Source organism: Doryrhamphus excisus, chromosome 1 (genome assembly GCF_030265055.1).
Source record: "Doryrhamphus excisus isolate RoL2022-K1 chromosome 1, RoL_Dexc_1.0, whole genome shotgun sequence".
Lineage (NCBI taxonomy): Eukaryota > Metazoa > Chordata > Actinopteri > Syngnathiformes > Syngnathidae > Doryrhamphus > Doryrhamphus excisus.
This window is the reverse complement of record NC_080466.1, coordinates 39835186-39861438: the sequence shown is the minus strand read 5'-3', so window position 1 is coordinate 39861438 and position 26253 is coordinate 39835186. Positions and strand designations below refer to the sequence as shown.

The 26253-nt window shown below is 40.4% G+C and overlaps 1 protein-coding gene across 2 annotated transcripts; it reads left to right on the top strand.

Moving 5' to 3' along the window:
- Positions 1-732: 732 nt before the first annotated feature.
- slc38a3b (solute carrier family 38 member 3b) lies at positions 733-26128 on the top strand. Of its 2 annotated transcripts, XM_058083670.1 has the most exons (17): positions 737-921; positions 7201-7356; positions 7509-7529; positions 7661-7742; positions 7815-7930; positions 9806-9879; positions 10050-10142; positions 10541-10622; positions 13639-13721; positions 15190-15248; positions 17046-17204; positions 17273-17352; positions 17426-17526; positions 18637-18761; positions 18840-18984; positions 20693-20796; positions 21581-26128. In XM_058083670.1, the coding sequence occupies exons 2-17, from the start codon at positions 7253-7255 to the stop codon at positions 21683-21685; spliced, it is 1533 nt and encodes a 510-aa protein (XP_057939653.1). In that variant the 5' UTR covers positions 737-921; positions 7201-7252; the 3' UTR covers positions 21686-26128. The 2 variants fall into 2 exon arrangements, with proteins under 2 accessions (XP_057939657.1, XP_057939653.1); XM_058083674.1 differs by lacking the exon at positions 7509-7529 and having other exon boundaries at positions 733-921.
- The last annotated feature ends 125 nt before the right edge of the window (positions 26129-26253 follow it).

Genomic DNA, 26253 nt, shown 5'->3' with positions numbered 1-26253 from the left:
CTAAAAATATGAAATGATAATATATATAAAAATAATATTAAATATAAAAAATATCAATTTATTTTAAGAGGGCTGAAGCCCCCTAAAATAATTAGCCTATTATTATTGCAATCATTATTCTTCTGATTATTACTAGTACTACTAAGTAATAGTAGTAGTAGTTGGTGGCTAATATTAGCATACTTTTGCCTTATATGACATTTGTCAGATTTTTTTCTGTAAAAATAAGTAATAAATATCAAATATATTACATATACAAATTATATATAAAAATCAAAATTATCAAATTATATTGTATATAAAAATATATATTAAACAAATCAAATTATTGTAATACCAGGCCTCCTTTCCTCCAGGTGTGCAAAAACTACAGGTTCGTGTAAAAAAAAAAAAATTAAAATATAAAATAAAATAAAATTTAAAAAAAATAAATATATATATAATATAATATATATAATATAATTATATATATAATATATATAATATATATATAAAAATAAAAAATATATATATATAAAGGTATAAAAAGTTATCAGTCCTGAGAAGCACGAAGTCTGAGGTATCGGTTTGACGATAATAGATCATTTACATTATTTACATGATTTAATATAATACACTGACCTGGCTTGTCAACTACCCATACGTACCTCACCCTGGAGGAGGCGGCAGCGTGGGAGGTGTGTGTATGTGTGTGGGGGGGTTGGATCGTCCAGAGGAGGCGGACCTTCTCCAACCCCCACAGTTTTGTGCTCCAATGTGCTTCACAATGCCGACCATTTCTCCTCCACAAGCTTCCCTCGCTGCTGGCGCTCCCATTGCGCCTAAAAACAAGTCCAAATAAATCACCAGGAAGAACCTCCCTTCCTTCCACGTCTGAGGAATTAATCTGACAATCTCCTCAACAAAACCCCTTTTTTTTTGGTAAGTCCTATCTTCTATCTCAAATATATAAATATGTCTTTCATTGTGTTTGCTTTCACCACGCGTGTTCCTCACTGGATCGATCCGGTTTCAGCAGATAATATAAAATAATATAATATAACTACATACCATAGAATATCTCATAAGATGTGACAAATAAGAATAATGGTGATTTTAAACTAATAAATCAATTCTATGATTTATGTCTCTTCCGCAAAGGGAAGGGAGGGGGGGTCTTACTGGTTTTAAACCAGCAAACAAACAAACTACACAAGTCCGGACGTCAGGACCACCATGTGGCTCAGGGGGACTCTTGACAGATCGTGGTCTGTATCTTATGGTCTTAAAAGTACCGGAATAAACTTGAAGCTGCTATATTTCATTCATAGTTAAGTATTAATGTATGAATACTGCTAGTACTACTGCAGTACTACAACACAATCCATAAATTCACTGAGAAATACACACATATTGTATATTTTCTAATGCAACACACGCTACAACACATACCTGTAAGGTCTGATATTACAAATTAATTACAATTAATTCGGTAGATTAAGCATTCCAGATACTAGATTAAATATGTATGTATTTAAAAAATATAATGCTGACATTGATTAAAATAAGGCATAACTTTATGATATTCATGTCAAATTGATACTAAAATGTCGGTTTTAAACTAAAAGAGGCTTTTAAAATATATTCATAAATGTAATTATGATTATTATTCATTCCCGGATTAAGAATGCATTTCGCTAGAAATGAGTGGTTGTTGGAACCAACCGGGTGCAGTACTTACTGCCACCAGCTGAGGCGCTATTGGGTCGATTCGGAGTCAATAAGCTTGCTGTCTATGACGTCCTATTTGAATAATGTATCAGTCTATTATAATTTTCCAGGTTGCTGAGCAAAGAAATGTGTACTACTATTTTGGAACAATTATTTGAATATTACTATGACAGTGTCAATCAAAATTGAGTTTTATTACTTCAAGTAAAAAAAAAAGTTCCTTACATGGTGCAGGTGTACCTAATGGAGGCAATGTCATCAAAGCAGAAGAAAAAAAAAACTCCTGTGTTGTTACAAGTAAATAGGGGCCTTGGCCCCCCCACCCCAATCCAAACACTAACCCGCTGTATGGATTTTTCCTGCTGGGTTCATCCCAGTGGGCGAGCGGACAGATAAGGCCGAGCCGCGGTCGGTCAGCGAACCCCGGCGTGTGTCCCATGTCATTGCTTTAAGCGGCAGGCGTTGCAGGTGTTTTTATTCCACAGCTGTGGTGTATGTATACGCTATCTCATAAAAAAAACACAGTACACACTGGTTATACTGTAGGAATGCAGTAATATGCTGTGTCATGCTTCCCATGTACTGCATTGTTGTTGGACTGTTCCTTGTTTGGAATGTCATTCTTCATTCCGAAAGAAGTCAACTTTGAGATCATTTGAGTGAGAATTTGTGAAATAATAAATACTGTATTTTCTGGAATATAAGTCGCTCCGGAGTATAAGTCGCACAAGGACAAAAATGCATAATTAGGTAGAAAAAAACATACGTAAGTCGCACTGGAGTATAAGTCGCATTTTTTGCAGGTAATTTATTTGTGTGCATTTTGAAATGTTGGGAGGAGGTTCTAAGGAGGTTCTAAGGAGGTTCTAAGGAGGCGCCAATGAGAGCTTCATTCATTCATTTTCTAACGCTTTTCCTCACGAGGGTCGCGGGGGGGTGCTGGAGCCTATCCCAGCTGTCTTCGGGCGAGAGGCGGGGTACACCCTGGACTGGTGGCCAGCCAATCACAGGGCACATATAGACAAACAACCATTCACACTCACATTCATACCTATGGACAATTTGAAGTCGCTAATTAACCTAGCATGTTTTTGGAATGTGGGAGGAAACCGGAGTACCCGGAGAAAACCCACGCATGCACGGGGAGAACATGCAAACTCCACACAGAGATGGCCGAGGGTGGAATTAAACCCTGGTCTCCTAGCTGTGAGGTCTGTGCGCTAACCACTAGGCCGCCGTGCCGCCCCAATGAGAGCTTGAAAATGCAAAAATAAGAATTGGGAGTCAGATGAAAAAAAAGCAATTTATTGCAAAGAACAACAAGGTCGGGGCTGCACGGCGGTCAAGTGGTTAGCGCGCAGACCTCACAGCTAGGAGACCAGGGTTCAATCCCACCCTCGGCCATCTCTGTGTGGAGTTTGCATGTTCTCCCCGTGCATGCGTGGGTTTTCTCCGGGTACTCCGGTTTCCTCCCACATTCCAAAAACATGCTAGGTTAATTAGCGACTCCAAATTGTCCATAGCTATGAATGTGAGTGTGAATGGTTGTTTGTCTATATGTGCCCTGTGATTGGCTGGGATAGGCTCCAGCACCCCACCAGGACCCTTGTGAGGATAAGCGCTACAATGAATGAATGAATGAAGCTCTCCTTAGAACCTCCTTAGAACCTCCTTAGAACCTCCTCCCAACATTTCAAAATGTACATTTGAGATATTTCTCAACTGTTCTTAACATTTTGTTGAGAAGTATGTATTGTGTATACATGCTCACTGTCCTTTAGAGTAGTCAGTGTCCAGCTTGTGTAGCAGTATAAGTATTTGCTATCCACTAAAAATGAATGAATACTCAGCCATTATATCCTGCCTTGCTGTACACTGACTACTCTAAGCATTGTCAATCCATTATTTGGCATTTTTGTACGTCTTAATGAATGATTTAATCAATCATGGTTTGGATTCGAGTACTTGGTGCCGCTTGTATGCTTTTGTTTTTTTTAGTATTTGTGTGCAGTATTAGCTGAACTCAGCATTTTTCACTTTTGGCTTTAAGACAGAAGGAAATAACCGGGCAGGTGTGCTACAAGGTAACAGTGGATACGGGATAGAAATACTAGGCGGAGGATACGGGATAGAAATACTAAGCGGAGGATACGTGATACTCGTGCAGGCTGCACACGACGAGCAAGCGGGCAAACAAGCGTGATGGTTGGATGCTGGACCGGCTGCCATTGCAAGGTTAGCCAAACCCTGATGGGAAGAGGCAACACATGAACGTGGACTTTAACTCCGACATGATAAAAACCAACAAACTATTTGCTCATTCAGGTGGATTCCATGAGGACGGAATGTCAGTAATCGGGTCTTTTTTAGTTTAGTTTGGTTGTTTTTTTGTCTGTTTGGCTTCAAACACGGAATTTTAACATGGCCGTTTGTCTCGTTTTGGCTTTGGTAAAATCAGCATGAGAAGTATTCATCAGTGAAATAACCAATGATGTTATTATTGACTTTACATTATTTTTTAAATAACGTTTTAAAAAAATGTTCTTCCTGAATGTTCTGATCTCCTCTTTCCATTTTGTTATTGATACCATAAATGTTGATTATTGTTTTTTTTTTATTTGTCTTTTGTCTGTAGTTTTAGGCACACATTAGCCATCCCATTTGACATTTTTAAATGAAATAAAATTAAAATAAATACAAATTACTAATTAAATATATTAATAATTATATTAATTACAATTAATTACAATAAAATATATTAATTAATACAAATAAATAAAAATTACTAATTAAATATATTTTCAATGTTTAAAATTCCATAATATATATAGAATTAATGTAATAATAATATAATTAGATAGAAGGAGTCAGTGTGATGCAATGCAGACATCGTCCAATGAGAAGGCAGCAGAGTGTGTGTGGGTACATAGGTGTACCTATTGTAATGACTGTCGGGAGAGACAGGTGCTGTCCCAAAGTGACCTGCTGGGTGCCTGAGCGTGGTGCATGGAGTGGCGGGCCGCCATGACGGCAGCGCGTGTGTTCATGTGTCCTCAGCAGGCACGTGGCCGAGGATGAGCTGGTGCTGCCAGGCGCTCTGGGCTGAACCTCGTGCCTGTTCCTGATACCGCTTGCAAGCCCCGCCCCTTGTCTAACTGACACAACGGGGGGGGGGGGGGGGGGGGAAATAACTTCCTAATAATCACTCCTTTCAGTGGAGTCTAGAAAAAAAGACGGCAGCGCCTGTTCAAACATCAAACATTCACAACGCTCACCCCGTCATGACCATCGCTTACGTAACGCAAGTGGGTGGCCTTTTTCCTCAACCAGAAGTCAGTCACGTTTTAATCTTGAGTTGACATATTGAGATGAGTGACACTCCTACTAAATACAGTTTTTAACATGATTAGACCCCTCCATACATGAACTAACACCCCTATAGTCACCTTTACACTCCTATCATCCAATATAGTAGACATAATAACAGAAAATTAGACATAAAAAAACCTACTTACCACCTTCTAAAAACACTTTTTAACATTATTAGAGCCCTCTAGTCATGAAGTAACACCCCTATAGTCACCTTTACACTCCTATTTCCCAATATAGTAGACATAATAAGAGAAAATCTGACATATTAGACATTATAAACCTGTTTACCACCTCCTAAATACACTTTTTAACATTATTAGAGGCCTCCAGACATGAAGTAACACCCCTATAGTCACCTTCACACTCCTATTACCCAATATAGTAGACATAATAAGAAAAAATCGGACATATTAGGCGCAAAAAATGTGTTTACCACATTCTAAATACACTTTTTAACATTATTAGAGCCCTCCAGACATGAAGTAACACCCCTATAGTCATCTTTACACTCCTATTAGCAAATGTAGTAGACATAATAAGAGAGAATCTGACATATTAGACATTAAAATGTGTTTACCACCTTCTAAATACACTTTTCAACATTATTAGAGCCCTCCAGACATGAAGTAACACCCCTATAGTCACCTTTACACTCCTATTACCCAATTTAGTAGACATAATAAGAGAAAATCTGACATATTAGACATTAAAACCTGTTTACCGCCTTCTAAATACACTTTTTAACATTATTAGAGCCCTCCAGACATGAAGTAACACCCCTATAGTCATCTTTACACTCCTATTAGCAAATGTAGTCGACATAATAAGGGAGAATCTGACATATTAAACATTAAAATGTGTTTACCACCTTCTAAATACACTTTTTAACATTACTAGAGCACTCCAGACATGAAGTAACACCCCTATAGTCACCTTTACACTCCTATTACCCAATATAGTAGACATAATAAGAGAAAATCTGACATATTAGATGCAAAAAATGTGTTTACCACATTCTAAATACACCTTTTAACATTATTAGAGCCCCCCAGACATGAAGTAACACCCCTATAGTCATCTTTACACTCCTATTACCAAATGTAGTAGACATAATAAGGGAGAATCCGACATATTAGACATTAAAATGTGTTTACCACCTTCTGAATACACTTTTTAACATTATTAGAGCCCTCCAGACATGAAGTAACACCCCTATAGTCACATTTACACTCCTATTTCCCAACATAGTACACATATTAACAGAGAATCTGACATATTAGGCATTATTAACCTGATTACCACCTTTTAAATACACTTTTTAACATTATTAGAGCCCTCGAGACATGAAGTAACACCCCTATAGTCACTTTTACACTCCTATTACCAAATGTAGTAGACATAATAGGAGAGAATCTGACATATTAGACATTAAAACCTTCTAAATAAACTTTTTAACATTATCAGAGCCCTCTAGACGTGACCTAACACCCCTATAGTCACCTTTACACCCCTATTACCAATATGGTAGACATAATAAGAGATCAATGGCATGAACTGACTGAGCCCTTTGGTCAGTCTCTTTGTCTCCATGGGTGGAGGCGGGGCCGCTAGCATACACACAGAATGTAGCCTAGTAGAAATGAGTACATTGGCATAGTTGTGATATTTTTTTTCATTGTACTTTTCTTAAAAGTAATGTGATCATCTGGTGAATGGAGTGCCTGGTTACACGGCTGGTGTTTATTTATGCTAAATAGCAGCCTCTTTCCAGTTAGCATCCGCTGCCAATGAATGCCCCTTATCCAAGGCTGCTATGCTATCAGAGGCACAGTTGATGTTGCATGAGAGGGAACTTCAGTAGTTGATGTTTGACACGGTCCTGGTGGGTTCACTGCACACGTACATCGTGACACTCGGCAATCAAGCAGATTCCTACTGTCATTCTCATCTGTTGACTGAACGTCCACCACATCATGTGCTTCCATATTAATAACACATCAGGTCATAGGTCGTCACCACAGATCTGGTAGAAAGGTCGTTTCCTACTAATTAGCATTGTTAGGGCTACTTACCACTCACCACCTTAATGTTTTGACATGAGATGTTTCTTCAATTCAGTACTAAAGACGCCGTCCATTTTTGTGGAAGAACATCTGCTGCACCTGGCGGGATGGAGCCGTCTCAGTCGGAGATGAACATCTTATCCAACGGGAAAAGACACGACCACGGAGACGATGTGGGCGTGCCCGTGAAGACGTCGCTGGAGGAAGATCAGTGAGTGTTTGCTACGCTCGACCCCCCCGCCGCTCGTGCTGGCATGTCAACGTTTAGCTTAGCAACAGCCTGCTCGACTCATATTCTTGTTTGCTTTGTTTCTTTTTAATGCATGCTTGCATTTTTGCCTGAATGGGTGGATCCTTGCTCAGAAATGGCACTCAGACTATCAGGTATGACAGGCGTCAAACTGCACACACAACCCAAGACACCATTTATTCATTATTACCAATGGAGTTTCATTCCCCCCAAAAAGTGCACTTTTCCTTTAAGGCTTTGTATTGAAATCATGACCATCTGCTAGGTTTGATGACCCCGATGGAGCTCTGGAGAATGAGGAGTTTTTGCCAAATGCTGATGGAAAGAAACCCGTGCGATTCACTGACGTGAGTGACAAAGCACAAAACTCCTCGTCTGTTGCTTCTTTTTTTTTAACAGCCACCTTTTTTCCGGATTAGTTTGAAGGGAAAACCTCCTTTGGCATGTCCGTCTTCAACTTGGGGAATGCCATCATGGGGAGTGGAATCCTGGGACTGGCCTACGCCATGGCCAACACCGGCATACTCTTCTTCCTGTGAGTAGGACCTATCATGTCTATCAGGTGGTATCACAGTGGTTACTGAGGAACCAATGAAAAACTCATGACTAACGCACATACATTTAGAGTAGTTCCTGAGGAACTAATGAAGAAGTAATGAGTAGTTATTGTGGAACTAAGGCATTTACATTTAGAGTAGTTGTTGTGGAACTAATGCATTTACATTTAGAGTAGTTACTGGGGAACTAATGAATAAGTAATGAGTAGTTATTGTGGAACTAAGGCATTTACATTTAGAGTAGTTGTTGTGGAACTAATGCATTTACATTTAGAGTAGTTACTGGGGAACTAATGAATAAGTAATGAGTAGTTATTGTGGAACTAAGGCATTTACATTTAGAGTAGTTATTGTGGAACTAAGACATTTACATTTAGAGTAGTTACTGGGGAACTAATGAAGAAGTAATGAGTAGTTATTGTGGAACTAAGACATTTACATTTAGAGTAGTTACTGGTAAACTAATGTAGAAGTAATGAGTAGTTATTGTGGAACAAAGGCACATACATTTAGAGTAGTTACTGGGGTACTAATGAATAAGTAATGAGTAGTTATTGAGGAATTCAGGCACATACATTTAGAGTAGTTACAGGGGAACTAATAAAATAATGTGTAGTTATTGAGGAACTAAGACACATACATTTAGAGTAGTTACTGGGTAACTAATACAGAAGTAATGAGTAGTTATTGTGGAACTAAGGCATTTACATTTAGAGTAGTTATTGTGGAACTAAGACATTTACATTTAGAGTAGTTACTGGGGAACTAATGAATAAGTAATGAGTAGTTATTGTGGAACTAATGCATTTACCTTTAGAGTAGTTACTGGGAAACTAATGTAGAAGTAATGAGTAGTTATTGTGGAACTAAGGCATATACATTTAGAGTAGTTCTTGACCAACTAATGAATAAGTAATGAGTAGTTATTGAGGAACTCAGGCACATACATTTAGAGTAGTTACAGGGGAACTAATAAAGTAATGTGTAGTTATTGAGGAACTAAGACACATACATTTAGAGTAGTTACTGGGTAACTAATACAGAAGTCATGAGTAGTTATTGTGGAACTAAGTCACATATATTTAGAGTAGTTACTGGGGAACTAATGAAGAAGTAATGAGTAGTTATTGTGGAACTAAGGCACATACGTACATATATTTAGAGTAGTTACTGGGGAACTAATGAAGTAATGAGTAGTTATTGTGGAAATAAGGCATTTAAATTTAGAGTAGTTCCTGAGGAACTAATGAAGAAGAATGGTGTTGCATTCAGGTCCATTTTAGAGCACCAACAGGCCAATGTTTATACCACAACACAAGCTAGATAGTGATTGCCCACTTTCAGGAGAACGCTGCCCCTGGTGTTTTGGTGGAGAATTGCATGGCTTAGAGGGGTAAATAGATGGATGCAGGGCCGTACTGTAGTGACTTTTCTGCAGCGTGATCTAGTTAGTTTGTGTCAGCCAAACGTGCAGATTCCTTCCAGGTTGATGATTATACTTCCAAAGCAGAGGAATGTTGCGCTCTGTAGTCTCACACGGACCCGGGCCAGCTTTTATCTGTGCCAACGCTGCTACGTTGGCACCCAAACAAGATGTAGACTAAATGGCCAGGTGGTCCCAAGGCCACCATACATGGGAGCCTGCAGCCTGCTTGCAATAAGAAGACACCAATAAGCAAATTCCGCATGAAGTTGGACTATTCCGGGCCGTGGCCTTTCTGGACTGTGTACATTTACAGTCCGTGGGTACTTGATCCTTTGGAAAGATGCCTGACTGTCATGTCCTGGGAGACGGCTTTTCAATGTGGCGACTTTTTAGGCTTTTATTGAGACTTTATTCAATGCCGTTGCAGGTTTCTTCTGACTGCAGTGGCGGCCTTGTCGTCTTATTCCATTCATCTGCTGCTCAAGTCCTCTGGCATTGTGGGTAAGTCAGTCTTTGTCTCGGCGGGTTTACACCATCTCGCAAAAGTGAAATGACTGCGGTTTGGTACTGGGAGAAGACGGTCCCCAGGCCGCTTTCATGACACCTTCTGGGTGGCGATAAAGCATCTGGGGTCCACCGTGCAGACGTGACGCATCGTGCTCTGCTTGCAGGAATTCGAGCATACGAACAGCTGGGCTTCCGAGCTTTTGGTATTCCTGGAAAAATGGCGGCCGGCATTGCCATCACTCTGCAGAATATCGGAGGTGAGGAAGAAAACACAGACGTACAGGAGATGATCTGATTAACATCTCAGCCGGTCAAAGATTGTCTACGGAACAGGATTGCTTACTACGGATGCATTTCGAAAAAAAAAGAAATGTAGAGGAGTGATTGGTTGGGAATTGTTGTTTCTCTATATCTGCCCTGTGATTGGCTGGCGCCTCTCGCCCAAAGACAGCTGGGATAGGCTCCAGCATTCCCGTGACCCTAGTGAGGATAAGCGGTATAGAAAATGGATGGATGATTCTTTGCAATAAATTTCTTTTTTTCCATCTCCCTTGATGCTTGATGCTCCACAAAGAGGAAGCTAGATGACCTTGAAGTTATGAATGAAGACGATGACGCCTCATATTTATGTTTTTTATTTTTTTTATCATGGCAGCCATGTCCAGCTACCTGTACATCGTGAAGTCCGAGTTACCGCTGGTCATCCAGGCCTTCTTGAAGGCCGACCCCAACGCAGAGTGAGTACAAGCAATAATAGCTACGGCATGCTGGGGGGGGGGGGGGGGGTTCAAGGGCTACGATATTGCACAAGTCGCTGAAGTGGAGGGTGGAAGTGGTGTTTGGTTGGGGTGGTGGGGGGGTGGGTGGGGGGGGTCGAGAATGGAAGCTTATAATTGACCGAGCCAGAGGAGGCTTGTCAGTCAGCTGATGTACACACAACATCAACCCTTCCTTGGATTGGTGTGGATGCCCAACGCCCCCCACCGCCTCCCCGCTAGAGTAGTCTAAAAATGGCGCTCCCGCCCATCCATCTTTCAAGCCTTTTCCTTTTCCGACATGTTGAATTGTGCAATTGTTCGAGACGTCAGGTCTGCAAAATATGAAGGACGTGTTGGCCATCATGCTAGCGACAAAAAAAAACCTGAATGTAAGTTTGGCTTTATCAGTCATTTGGTGAATGTTATCATTGGTGGCATACTTGAAACACACCAGCTTGTCCTCCAGTGTGAACACACACACACTCACACACACACACACACACACACACACACACACACACACACACACACACAAGTACACAGTAAGCGGCAGCAGCAGGTGTTGCAACACGAGGGCTTAATGCCAAGCGTGCTGACAGGTCGCCTTCGGCGCCACCCCCTCATAGAAGGTTCATGTCCATGCCTGGAATGGTGGGGTGGGGGGGTGGGGGGAGGAACACTTGAATTTACGCCCCCGCCTCTTAAAATAGAGGAGCAATGACGTGCTGCTGACGGCCAAAATGCCACCCCCCTTCCACTTTTAAGAAATGCTTCTAGATATAAAATATATATTTAGTGTGGATGTGAACACACTGGCAGGTAATCACAAATGAGGTGTGTGTGTGTGTGTGTGTGTGTGTGTGTGTGGGTGCGTGTGGGTGGCCAAACAAGGCCGACCTGAAGTCGTGAACATGAACTTGAAACCTGCACTTGACCGCTGTGAAGTGTCGGCTTGCAGTGTTACATAAACATTGCGAGTGGAACATCAACCCGAAGACAAACCGTCAATTTGACAAGAATAAAGCCAAAATATTCATCTAATGAGAAAAATATCACAATATTATGAGGGACAAGTAATGTCATATTAGTAATATAAAGTTGACGTTTAAATTTTTTTAAAAAATGTATTCAAATTTTTAATCTAAATATTTATATATTATGTTTTTATTTTTTAATAATGAGAGACAAACAAAACAACAAATAAGATTGTAATTTGTAAAGAATTATGTTGCAGGAAAAAGTCAGTGTTAGGAGAATAAACTAAAAATAGAATGAGGCATAAAGTCATAATTATCAAAAGAAACTTTCCAAGAAGAAAGTTTAAATAATGAAATTAAAAAGTTGAAATTAAAAAAATGAAAAGTTATAATTATGAGATAAAAAAGTTGAAATTATATGATAAAAAGCCATGATTATGAGATATATAGTCAAAATGATGCAATAAAAAGTTGAAATTATCGGATAGAAATTTGTATTTGTACCTTTAATCTCATAATTATGACTTTTTATCTCAGAGTTTTGATAATTATTGCTTTTAATTGCATAATTTTGGCTTTTTATCTCATAATTGTGACTTTCTGTTGGGATATTTCATGTCTTCCATAGCAATTTGACCACAACCAGTAGAGGGCGCTACAAATGTCAGTTAGTAAAATGCCGCTGGGGGGGTGTGCCCTTCGTGGACGGGCGTTCTGTTTTGCTTCACCTTACCACCATTGTCTCCTGGAGATATTTGTTCTGCTCAGCGCGCCATGTAAGGAATCTTTATTTATTTCCCTGCTCCTTCAAGCATCACAATGGCCGCCTGCCTCAAGGACTGATGACGTCCTTCTACTGTTCTTGCACACATTTCATGTTGACTGTAAACAATTCAAATCAACCACAGCTTCATTGTTCCATCAAAGAATGAAGTCGGTCATGACTACAAACTTGTTTCTAGCACAGTAAAACCATCAAAAGGGTTACATCTGGCAAAAACCTGCCTCCTAATATCAGAACTTGTTCCCCAACCTAATTTTCCATAAATTACAACTTTGTTTTTTTTTTTTTTTCTTGTGATATCACCACATCCCTAATATCAGGAGAACCACAGTAGAGTGGACGGAGCCACTTGCCGTGTCCCAGCAAGGTGCACTGTATTCGGGTACACACTCCAATGCTGATGTGCTGCTATGGAGGTCAGGAGAACCAGAGTAAAGAGTGCAGGGAGCCGCCTGGCGTGGCCCAGAAAGGTGCACTGTATTCGGGTACACACTTCAATGCCAATGTGCTGCTATGGAGGTCAGGAGAACCAGAATATAGAGTGCAGGGAGCCACCTGGTGTGGCCCAGCAAGGTGCACTGTATTCGGGTACACGCTCCGAGCAGCCTGTGTGAGGCACAGTGGTCTCTGGTGAACTTTTTCAAACAGAGCGCCTCTCTACGACTTATCTTGCCTCATTGGAGTGTTTTTTTTTAATAACCGGTTATGGAGGGTATTTTTAATGTTCCCAGATTGTCGTCATAATTCACCCCGAGTTAAATATGACTTAGACGGTTACTAAAGCTTCATGATGGTGACAGCTTATTTAGCTTTGGAAACGGAATGAAGGTGTATGACTTACTTGATATAGTATATATATATTGTATATATATACATAAACTATGTGACTATGTGCAGTGCATATGTGCTGTAGGTTTTTATGAGTGAATGGATCATGTGGCGTCTGCGTTTAGCAGATGATGGGTCAGCACCACAGGAGCTATGCCAGGATTGGATATGGAATGTGTTTTTCCCACCATTACATCCTTTTAAAAGAAATATATGTGAGTGAGACAAGCGGGTACTACGGTATATTCAGTGTCAGGCGTCTTTCTTTGCGGTGGTAAATCATTTGTTATGTAAGCTTCTATTCCTGTATGGCTACATAAGCAAAAACTTTTGTTTCTCCATAACCTCACGGCTATATAAGTATATAATTCTTAACCGTGTACACAATGATTTCTTCCCCTAACAGCTTGTGGTACTTAAACGGCAACTATCTGGTCATCATGGTGTCTGCCAGCGTCATCCTGCCCCTCGCCCTCATGAAGCAGTTGGGTGAGTGCACACATTATTCAACACAGGTCTGAGGTCACTGAGCTTCTTGTTATGTTGACTCATTCAATACAAAATACATATTTATACGTTTTTATAAACCCAAACACCCCATCCCAACAATGTGTTTACATTTACAGGAAGTAATGCAACTCTCTACTTATGGATTTCACTGCAGAGCAATTTGAAGGCATAAAAACAGCCACAAGGTAGCAGAAGTACATTTGATAAGAGCTTGGCATTCATTTATTGATTTATCCCAGAAGCGGGGTACACCCTGCACTGGTGGCCAGCCAATCACAGGGCACATATAGACAAACAACCATTCACACTCACATTCATACCTATGGACAATTTGGAGTCGCTAATTAACCTAGCATGTTTTTGGAATGTGGGAGGAAACCGGAGTACCCGGAGAAAACCCACACTTGCACGGGGAGAACATGCAAACTCGAGGGTGGAATTGAACTTGGCAGACATGTGATTGGAAAATCACACATGACAGGAAGGAGGAAGTGAGAGCGCGTGGAGGACTGGACTGTCCAGAAGGTTGTTGGGAAATTTTAACGCGTGCACACACATAGTTCCGTTCCAAATGTGAAAAGTGTTACATTTGTAAATAAATGTTTATTTTGATGGGCCGCACGGTGGGTGAGTGGCTAGCATGTAGGCCACACAGTCAGGAGATGGGGAAGACCTGTGTTGTAATCTGTGTTGGCGTGTGAATGGTTGTTTGTCTATATGTGCCCTGTGATTGGCTGGCGACCGCGACCAATCCAGTGTGTACCCCGCTTCTCACCCAAAGACAGCTGGGATAGGCTCCAGCATACCCACCACCCTAGTGAGGATATTTCAACAGTCACAAAAAGTGAAAGTTATGCATGGGAAAGCTGTTTTTCATTTTTAGTCGGAAACTGATATTTTCCCGAAACTTTCCTATGTTCTACTGCTGATTACTAAAGAACACAAACAGGTAGAAAAAAAGTTTTTTTCCTAATGAAAGACGGGGATCTGATCTTTCTTTTGGTAGGTTCCGTGTTTATATAGCCATACAACACAATATTCCATGTCTTTTGAAAGATCAGTCAAAATCATCTCCAATGTCCGCCACTGAAGAGGTTCTCTTTTGAAAACTGTCTGGGAATGAATGAGTGAAACACTAGTTGGTGTTGCTTTAATAATTTATATTTATATTCTACGTATATGTTAGCATGCGGTGCAAACACACGCCTTCATAACAAACATTTCATCTTAAGAAATCTGCAAACCACTTTCAGTGTTAATCATCCTCCAATGCATTGTTTGACGGACGTTGTGGTCGGCGGTACAAAGTACTTTCAGACGTTTGAGTAATAGGAACGGTAAAATTCCGGGCATTTGTCTGTTCTGGCTCCCAACAACAGCTCCCAAAAGTACACTTCATATATCCACGTTTGCTCCTAAATGTTTGCTAAGTGGTGTCTTCTTTCAGGTTATCTGGGCTACACCAGTGGGTTTTCTCTCAGCTGCATGGTGTTCTTCCTCACTGCGGTACGTTTGCATCTCGTACAAATGTGTCGTATCCACTGAAAATGAGCCAATATGCAAGATAAAGCTGCATGAGTGCATTTTTTTTAGCGTTTGACAATCATTCACATTCCTTATGTGCGACATGAACACTCTTTTAGTGCATTATAGAGATATACAAACAGATTAAAATAGGCAACCCTACCGTGATCATTGAATTGGATAGGATTCAATTTTCATAAATGAAATATTTTTGTAGTTAGAGCATAGAAAACCACTTTTTAACATTATTAGAGCAACATATTTACCACCTTCTAAATACACTTTTTAACTGTATTAGAGCCCTCCAGACATGAAGTAACACCCCTATAGTCACTTTTAACTCCTATTACCCAATATAGTAGACATAATAAGAGAAAATCTGACATATTAGACATTAAAATGTGTTTACCACCTTCCAATAACACTTTTTTTAACATTATTAGAGCCCTCCAGACATGAAGTAACACCCCTATAGTCACCTTTACAGTCCTATTACCCAATATAGTCGACATAATAAGGGAGAATCTGACATATTAGACATTAAAATGTGTTTACCACCTTCCAATAACACTTTTTAACATTATTAGAGCCCTCCAGACATGAAGTAACACCGCTATAGTCGCTTTTACACTCCTATTACCCAATATAGTAGACATAATAAGAGAAAATCTGACATATTAGACATTATAAACCTGTTTACCACCTTCTAAATACACTTTTTAACATTATTAGAGCCCTCCAGACATGACGTAACACCCCTATAGTCACCTTTACAGTCCTATTACCAAATATAGTAGACATAATAAGGGAGAATCTGACATATTAGACATTAAAATGTGTTTACCACCTTCCAATAACACTTTTTAACATTATTAGAGCCCTCCAGACATGAAGTAACACCCCTATAGTCACTTTTACACTCCCATTACCCAATATAGTAGACATAATAAGAGAAAATCTGACATATTAGACATTATAAACCTGTTTACCACCTTCTAAATACACTTTTTAACATTATTAGAGCCCTCCAGACATGACGTAACACCCCTATAGTCACCTTTACAGTCCTATTACCCAATATAGTCGACATAATAAGGGAGAATCTGACATATTAGACATTAAAATGTGTTTACCACCTTCCAATAACACTTTTTTAACATTATTAGAGCCCTCCAGACATGAAGTAACACCCCTATAGTCACCTTTACAGTCCTATTACCTAATATAGTAGACATAATAAGGGAGAATCTGACATATTAGACATTAAAATGTGTTTACCACCTTCCAATAACACTTTTTAACATTATTAGAGCCCTGCAGACATGACGTAACACCCCTATAGTCACCTTTACAGTCCTATTACCCAATATAGTAGACATAATAAGGGATAATCTGACATATTAGACATTAAAATGTGTTTACCACCTTCCAATAACACTTTTTAACATTATTAGAGCCCTCCAGACATGAAGTAACACCCCTATAGTCACTTTTACACTCCCATTACCCAATATAGTAGACATAATAAGAGAAAATCTGACATATTAGACATTATAACCTGTTTACCACCTTCTAAATACACTTGTTAACATTATTAGAGCCCTCCAGACATGACGTAACACCCCTATAGTCACCTTTACAGTCCTATTACCCAATATAGTAGACATAATAAGAGAGAATCTGACATATTAGACATTAAAACCTTCTAAATAAACGTTTTAACATTCAGTCTTTGTTTACAACACATTGCAAGTCTAATGACTGTCATCGTGACTGTAGGTCATCTACAAGAAGTTCCAGATTCCTTGCCCGTTTGAGGAGTTCTCAGTCAACAAAACGCTGAGTCTCAACCTGTCAAGCCACAGTGTTGATTACGGCCTCGCTCACCAAGAGGACGAGCACCATTGCACCCCGCGCATGTTCACCATCAACTCACAGGTAAGCAAACGCACCACGGATGTATCTTTGAGGATTGGTTTTAAACAGGTTCCCTTGATTCCTCACAGACGGCCTACACCATCCCCATCCTGGCCTTCGCCTTCGTTTGCCACCCGGAGGTCCTCCCCATCTACACGGAGCTCCGCGAGTGAGTGGCTTGTCTAGTCGTAAATACGGGATCTGGAATATCACACGCAAATCGTCTTTTTCTTGAACTCCAGCCCGAGTAAGAAGAAGATGCAGAAGGTGTCCAACATCTCCATCTTCGTCATGTACACCATGTACTTCCTGGCAGCGCTCTTTGGCTACTTGACCTTCTATGGTGAGCATTTCGAGGCTTAGTAGTTTTTTTTCCAGTTAGCATACTGAACAATCAAACCTTTTTGCAGGTCTTCACTTTGTAAACACGCTAAAACCGATTAAACGCCCATAAAGTTCCCTTATATGGGCGTATAAGCCGTACAAGCTGAGTGTGACCAATCACAGTGGATCTAGTGTGCCGAGAGGTGGGCCGTGGGTGGAATAAATTAAAATAGTGTTTTGGAAATACAAAGAAATCCAAGGAAATCGGTCTGGAATAGGTGCAGATTGTGGAAGATCTAGAAAGCTTTGTGTGTAGCTGCTCCATAGGAGTCCACAACTCAATACATTCATTCATTCATTCATACATTCACGAGGGTCACGGGGGGTGCTGGAGCCTATCCCAGCTGTCTTCGGGCGAGAGGCGGGGTACACCCTGGACTGGTGGCCAGCCAATCACAGGGCACATATAGACAAACAACCATTCACACTCACATTCATACCAGTTAACCTAGCATGTTTTTGGAATGTGGGAGGAAACCGGAGTACCCGGAGAAAACCCACACATGCACGGGGAGAACATGCAAACTCCACACAGAGATGGCCGAGGGTGGGAATTGAACCCTGGTCTCCTAGCTGTCAGGTTTAAGCGCGCTAACCACTCGACCGCCGTGCCGCCCCATCTCAATACAAAGGGCCCAAAATGAGCATAACAGGTCCCGTTTAAGCACGTTGTACATATTCATGGCCTAAATAAAGCATTTTCAAGGATTTCAAGGAAGTGTTATGACGTGTAGTGGTATGTGCCTTTAAGAGGCGGGGCCTTAGTGTGTGATGTCAGCCGGCTAGAGTTGACTGTCAGCTGAATGCTAGCAGGAGTTTAGCAGTGTAGAGAGCTAGTTAATAGCTAGCTAATGATAAATGAAGTGTATGAAGTATTGTAGGTGTCAATAAAGTTACATGAATGAGACGATAGCTCCCAACATCTTAATTAGCTTTATTTTTTATGATTGTGTCTACTACATTAGGTTATATTAGGTGTAACAAGTGTGTTATTTCCCCCCTGATAAAAGACTTAATTTGCTTTTGTCATGAATTGTTCAAATTGCGGATTTTTTTTGTCTTCACGCAGGGAACGTTGAGCCCGAGTTGCTGCACACTTACAGTCGCATCGATCCTTACGACACCCTCATCCTGTGCGTACGAGTGGCCGTCCTCACCGCCGTCACGCTCACCGTGCCCATCGTGCTCTTCCCTGTAAGTCTGCACTTTCTTACTCGGGATACTCCTCCTTCCACGGCTGATTTGTGTGTATTTGTGTGTTGTTGTGCACAGGTGCGTCGAGCCATCCAGCAGATGTTGTTTCCCACCAAGTCTTTCAGTTGGTTGCGTCACATCGCCATCGCTCTGGTGCTGCTCACTTTCATCAACATGCTGGTCATTTTTGCTCCCAACATTCTGGGCATCTTTGGGATCATCGGTGAGTGCCACGCTGTAAATACACACCTACTATTAAAATAAAATATTACTATTAAATTGCTACTATTTAATTTAAATATTAAAATATTTAAATATATAATAACATTTTTATATAAATATTAGATGTTATGTTATGTGTTTTTAAAATGTAAATACACTCCCATTAAAATAATAATTATATATTTATATGTGTATATATATTTTTTATTTTAAAACATGTATTTTTTGCTGAAAAATACAAATATTTTCCATATTTTTTTTTCAAAAAAGTATTCTATTATGTATACATATAATTAGTATATATTATATGTCAGGTTTAAATTAAAAGAATGTAAACATATTGCCATTCAAAATAATTTTTATATACGTATGTATATTGAAAAATATTTTAAAAATCTTTAATCCATGTTAAAATGTATCACAAATCTATTATTTTTAGCTGAAAATCCAAATATTTTCCTACAATCGCTTTTTAAAGTATAATTATTATTTTCTGAAATGGGTCAATCATTAGCACCAACATGGATTTTCCTGCAGGTTTTTTTTTATACAGATTTCAACCAACAACTCACACTTGAGGCTGTGAAAAATGTTAACTGCTATTAAAAAACAATAAAATATATATAAAATAATAAACAATTTTTCTACTTGAAATGACTCCTTCTTAAAAAAAAACTTCTGTTTGATATATAAAAATACATAAAAGTTGTTATTTTGGCAGGATTTCAACCTTTTAACAGTATGTTTACATATGTAAAAAAAAAAAAGCTAAAATACTAATATCTTTTGAAATGAATCACACAAATAAGGTGGAAGGCACCCTGGCCAAAGAAACTTTGCTGCATGCTTTGAATGGGGAAAAAGTAGCACCATCTGGTGGGCAAATGCAGAAATTGCAAGCTAAAAATCAGTAGTCCAAATAGAAATGCTCACATGTTCAGAATAATACACATAAGATGAAAATGACGTTTTTTGCAGCCTTTCCATTTTAGGCTGATTAAAAAATGTGATCACTTCCGGGTTAAGTCGACATCTTGTGTTCCTGAATGTTCTGAAGTTAGCGTGTTTTGAACATCTGAGCATTGTGGTCTCAGTATCTAGTCTCTGATCGACTGTAGCTAAAGTCGCGTACTGTAACTTTAGCATCATGGCTTACTTATTGTGTCTCTGTTTACAGTCTGAGCTCATAGCGTTCGAGGCGGTCCCAAAACGTGACCGCCGCATGTTGACTGAGAATAGAAAAGGGGGACGGGGGAAGGGGCGGGGTGAAAAAGCGTATGACCTGAGTCAATATTATTGTTCCACTCATTCCTCGGATGGGAGGTCATGTTTCGCAGGTCAGAAGTGAAAGTTGAAAGCATTTCCGTTGACGTGCTGCCAAGGACGACTTCAAAGCGGCGAGTGCACGTAAACACAGAGTGCACGTAAACATGCTGGACATTGGCGGCAAGGTTCATTTTTCTCTGTACGTTTACTTGTCCTTCACGTCAACTGTCGATGATCGAGCGCCTTCACCAACGCCGCCCTGTTTGTATGTTACATGCATGCCACATCGATACCGAAACAATACCAGCTCATCATGCTCTCAAATCAAAATATATGTATATATGTATATATGTATATGTGTGTGTATACATATATAAGCAATTTTTGTAATATGTTTCTTTTTTTACCTTCTAATCACGACTGATTGTGCTTCACGGTTCCAGGAGCCACGTCTGCGCCATGCCTTATTTTCATCTTCCCGGCTGTCTTCTACATCCGCATTGTTCCCAGAGACAAGGAACCCATCAACTCCAGGCCCAAAATCCTGGTGAGACCACTTCCTTGTCATACTGCCTTGCTTTTATTTGCTTCCTATGTGCTTACCTTTGTACAATTACACAAGTCTGAAAAGGAGCAGGAAGAAGCAGAACTTGTTTTTTAATCCACTTCCTGTTTACTTCCTACTACTTTACAATACTTAAGAAATACAATATGCAGCGGGCCAACAATGGCGCCATGGAAAAGTGTCCTTAAAAAGCAAAGAAACAACAAATGAATAAAAATAAATAAGTCGAGGGCTCACTTCGTTCATGCGGTTATTCTACGGAACAAATGTGTCAGGGTGCTAAACGCAATACGCAGAGCGAACCCTTGAGGAAATCAAATATTACAGTCGTCCCTCCTTTATTGCTGTTAATTGTTTAAAATTAAATTAAAATTAAAATTGTTATAAGTAAGATTCGATATTAATAAATGTAATATTACTATTGTTATGGCTTGGAGAACCTGTTTACAATCTTCTAAATTTGCCCTTTAATATTATTAGAGCCCTCCAGAGATTAAATAACACCCCTATAGGCCCCCCAAGTGAGCCGTGTTGACAGCGTACTTCCTGTACTGGCTATTGTCTTATCAGTGAATTGTAATGGCGGCTTTAAATGGATTCATATTCGTATTAGTCAACAGAGCAGACATTCATTCATTCTACCGCTTGTCCTCACGAGGGTCACAGGAGGTGCTGGAGCCTATCCCAGCCTATCTTATACAATGTTGAAACCGTAGCGAGGTATGACTCTGCCATGCACTAACGCCCATGCACGTATTGTTCTTAGGCCGCCTGCTTTGCCGCCTTGGGCGTCTCCTTCATGATCATGAGCCTGAGCTTCATCATCATGGACTGGACGACGGGGAGCGGCCATGCCGGCGGCGGCCACTAGAAGCTGTGTGAGTGTGGAAAAAGAAGGAAGAGAAGGAAAAAGGCGGGCAGTGGAAGAGAGTCAACTCACTGAAAAGAAACCACATGAAGCCTGGCATTTGCTATGAAATATCTATATTTTTATATATTCCATATAGAGAACAAATAGTACATGTGTATGGATAACAAAATAAGATTTGACACTCATTGGCCACTCTTACTTACTGGTACTGTAAGGAAAAAAACTTCGATCACATCGCTAGTTGATGTAAACAAACAAGTAGAGGACAGGCGTGGTACAGGAGTGTGTATTTATACTACTATTATGGTTTTTTTTTCATTTCAAAAGGACTACAGTATATTTAACTACAGGTCCAAATTCATTAGATACACTCCTGATCCAAATGTTAAAACCGGTTGGTCAATGTGAAGAACGTCCATGTGGCAGTGGTGGATCTTAAGGAGGTTCTAAGTAGAGCTTGAAGATGCAAAAAAAAAGAAATGGGAGTGAAATAGGCGAAGAGGACAGCCTTTAAAAGGTAAAATATTAGGAAAAAATGTGGATACACAGGTGGGGTACACCCTGGACTGGTCGCCAGCCAATCACAGGGCACATATAGACAAACAACCATTCACACTCACATTCATACCTATGGACAATTTGGAGTCGCTAATTAACCTAGCATGTTTTTGGAATGTGGGAGGAAACCGGAGTACCCGGAGAAAACCTGGGAGAACATGCAAACTCCACATAAAGATGGCCGAGGGTGGAATTGAACCCGGGTCTCCACGCTGTGCGGCCTGCTAACCAATCGACCGCCGTGCAGGAACGAGCATTAGATAACCAAATATGGGACATTGAAAAGTGGAGGAAAGTTATGGCTTCCAACGTTACTTGCATGACAATGAGATCCCACCTGAGAGGTTTTCCACCATCATCATCCTTCAATGGAGTTTCAAGTCGTGCAGGGGCGTCAAACGGCAGATTTTGTTGCATGACTGAAGGCCCTGGTCTGTGTGGTAATTACTTCTGGCTCTTTTGGACCATCCAATGGAGAACATTTGGGGATGGGTTTACAAAAATGGACATGAGTTCCAGACAGTGAAGCCATCTTCAGCCCCAGAAGCAACATTCCCACTGGCCTCCTGGAAAGACGTTTTAGCTAGTTGAAGCCTTTAATGCTGCTAGCAAGAAATTGATTACTCGTTTTTTTTTTTTTTGTCTTGCTTCCATTTCTTCATTTTGCATTTTGAAGCTCTCCTTGGAACCTTCTTAAGATCCAACAGTGCCAAATGTACATTCTTCAGCTGCTGTTAAGATTTAGATCAGGCGTGTATACCAGTGGTTCTGGAACGTTTCACACCAAAAATCATCTCAGTTTGTTTTTGTTTGCCACCGTTTTTCTTACCTCAGCTCTAATCAGCTTGTGGCATATAACAGTAAAGATGAATTAACAATAGTCAACAATAATATGAAACATGACTTTAATTTCTTTAATAAATTTGTATTTGTATGATTATTTCATGTATATATTGCCAATATAATTTTATTTTATTTTTAAAAATCTCCTTTGTACCACTAGATGGCACCCACATTTTGAGAATATGATTTGTTTTTTATTCATCTTATGATGAATCATTGATCAGAGATTTTGGAATAATTAATAACTCTCTTTGGAGTTAAGCCCAAATGTATTCAAATCTTAACTTTCTTGAACATTTTTATGAGTTAATTCTTCTAGAAATGACACAAGAAAGTGACTTTTATGTGAATTAGGCCAGGGAGTGTCATTATTCTGGGTTGAACTGTCAGTAAATGGTCATTTAGCTTTATAAGGAGTTTGTAGTCATTCTTAAAGAGACATTTTAAAGACATAATACCAAAAGCACCTTTGAAACAGTTTACAGTAACCCCACACTTCATCGCAATTAATTGGTTGTAGACCTGCAATATGAGTAAATATTAATGTCTGACTGAAGGCATGTCTGTCTCAGCCATGGCGTGTCCGTCTCTGCCATGACATGTCCTCCTAGTCCATGGCATGTCTGTCTCAGCCATGGCGTGTCCGTCTCTGCCATGGCATGTCTGTCTCAGCCATGACATGTCCTCCTAGTCCATGGCATGTCTGTCTCAGCCATGGCGTGTCCGTCTCTGCCATGGCATGTCTGTCTCAGCCATGACATGTCCTCCTAGTCCATGGCATGTCTGTCTCAGCCATGGCGTGTCCGTCTCTGCCATGGCATGTCTGTCTCAGCCATGACATGTCCTCCTAGTCCATGGCATGTCTGTCTCAGCCATGGCGTGTCCGTCTCTGCCATGACATGTCTGTCTCAGCCATGGCGTGTCCGTCTCTGCCATGACATGTCTGTCTCAGCCATGACATGCCCTCCTAGTCCATGGCATGTCTGTCTCAGCCATGGCGTGTCCATCTCAGCCATGACATGTCTGTCTCAGCCATGACATGTCCTCCTAGTCCATGGCATGTCTGTCTCAGCCATGGCGTGTCCGTCTCTGCCATGACATGTCCTCCTAGTCCATGGCATGTCTGTCTCAGCCATGGCGTGTCCGTCTCTGCCATGGCATGTCTGTCTCAGCCATGACATGTCCTCCTAGTCCATGGCATGTCTGTCTCAGCCATGGCGTGTCCGTCTCTGCCATGGCATGTCTGTCTCAGCCATGACATGTCCTCCTAGTCCATGGCATGTCTGTCTCAGCCATGGCGTGTCCGTCTCTGCCATGACATGTCTGTCTCAGCCATGGCGTGTCCGTCTCTGCCATGACATGTCTGTCTCAGCCATGACATGCCCTCCTAGTCCATGGCATGTCTGTCTCAGCCATGGCGTGTCCATCTCAGCCATGACATGTCTGTCTCAGCCATGACATGTCCTCCTAGTCCATGGCATGTATGTCTCAGCCATGGCATGTCCATCTCGGCTATGGCATGTTCGTATCAGCCATGACATGTCCGTCTCGGCTATGGCATGTTCATATCAGCCATGACATGTCCGTCTCTGCCATGGCATGTCCACCTCGGCTAAGGTATGTCCGTCTCAGCAATAGCATATCTGTCTCAGCCATGGCATGTCCATCTCGGCTATGGCATGTTCATATCAGCCATGACATGTCCGTCTCTGCCATGGCATGTCCACCTCGGCTAAGGCATGTCTGTCTCAGCCATGGCATGTCTGTCTCAGCCATGGTGTGTCCGTCCCAGCCATGGCATGTCCGTCTCTGCCATGACATGTCTGTCTCAGCCATGACATGTCCTCCGTGTCCATGGCATGTTCGTATCAACCATGGCATGTCCGTCTCAGCCATGGCATATCCGTCTCGGCCATGGCATTGGGTGTAACTTTGCTGGTTCATGCAGCGTAAAATGTCATGTCTCATAACATTACCAAGGCTTGGCAACCACAATACTACATATAACATGTATGTCAACATGTCAATATTTTGGGACTATGATAGGCCATAGTCAACCATGAAACAGTCATCATTTTTAATTATTTGAAAAACCAAGTTATACTGAGGGATTACCGTAGTTGGTGTGGATTTTTTAAAATGTATCTTATGGGGAACTACTTTAAAAAACTCTCTAATGCGATGTGAAGATGAACCCACTGGTGGGTTTTTTGAATGCAAAAAAAAAACAAAAAAAAACTGAGCTCTTCTGAGGCAAATATGTCGTCTCCTTGGTGACGTTATGTGTTCTGATGAGTATTTTTCTGTTATTATTGTCAGCATGTGACTTGATGAGCACCCTTTCATGTCTTGGCTGCTGAATCCTGTCACAACGATGCTGATTTTTAATCCCACACATTACATACGAACATGCAATCCATAAACTGAAAGTGTATACAATATACTTATAAAATATTTCCAAAGAGATATTTTCCACTGCTGCTCGGACCTACAGAGGCTTTTATATTATAGCAACAGATGTCACATTTTATTTATGCACAGCTTTATTACTGTATATGGCTTTTAGCAGGCTGCATTGATGCTTTATGAGATATTTTCACTGATAAATTATGATGAAGAACTCAAGGAAATCATTGTCCGTCCCTTCCAATGTATTTGCAGTTATTCAGTGTTTCTTTGAAGGGATCATGCCAAAATGACAACAAACTACCTACTGGTTTAAAAAAAAAATGCCTTTTCAACTCAAACCATACATGCAAGCTTGAGGAATGACAGCGTAGTTTGTCAAACGTGCATTTCCTGGACCTGATGCTGTCCATGGCGCCTGGCGGTGCCATGAAGCACCCCCGTCTGTGGAAATGTCATATTCCGACTTCATCAATGGCTTTTTTTTGGTGAATAAGACGTGGCTTTATATTGATGATGTATAGAAATGTAAACATTTTATATTTGTCAGGCATATTCTCAGTAGACTGTAAATTGTAAATAGCATCGACCGTTTTAGTTTGGCAATTAAATCATTAAAGATGTGTTGTTTTTCCATCATGTCTGCCGTCATCATTTCAATATTTGTATTTCTATTATTGTTATTATGTATATCCTTTCAGTATTTATTTCCATTGGAGGGTGGGCTTATGTATGCAGTTCAAAATCAATATTTAGCTAAT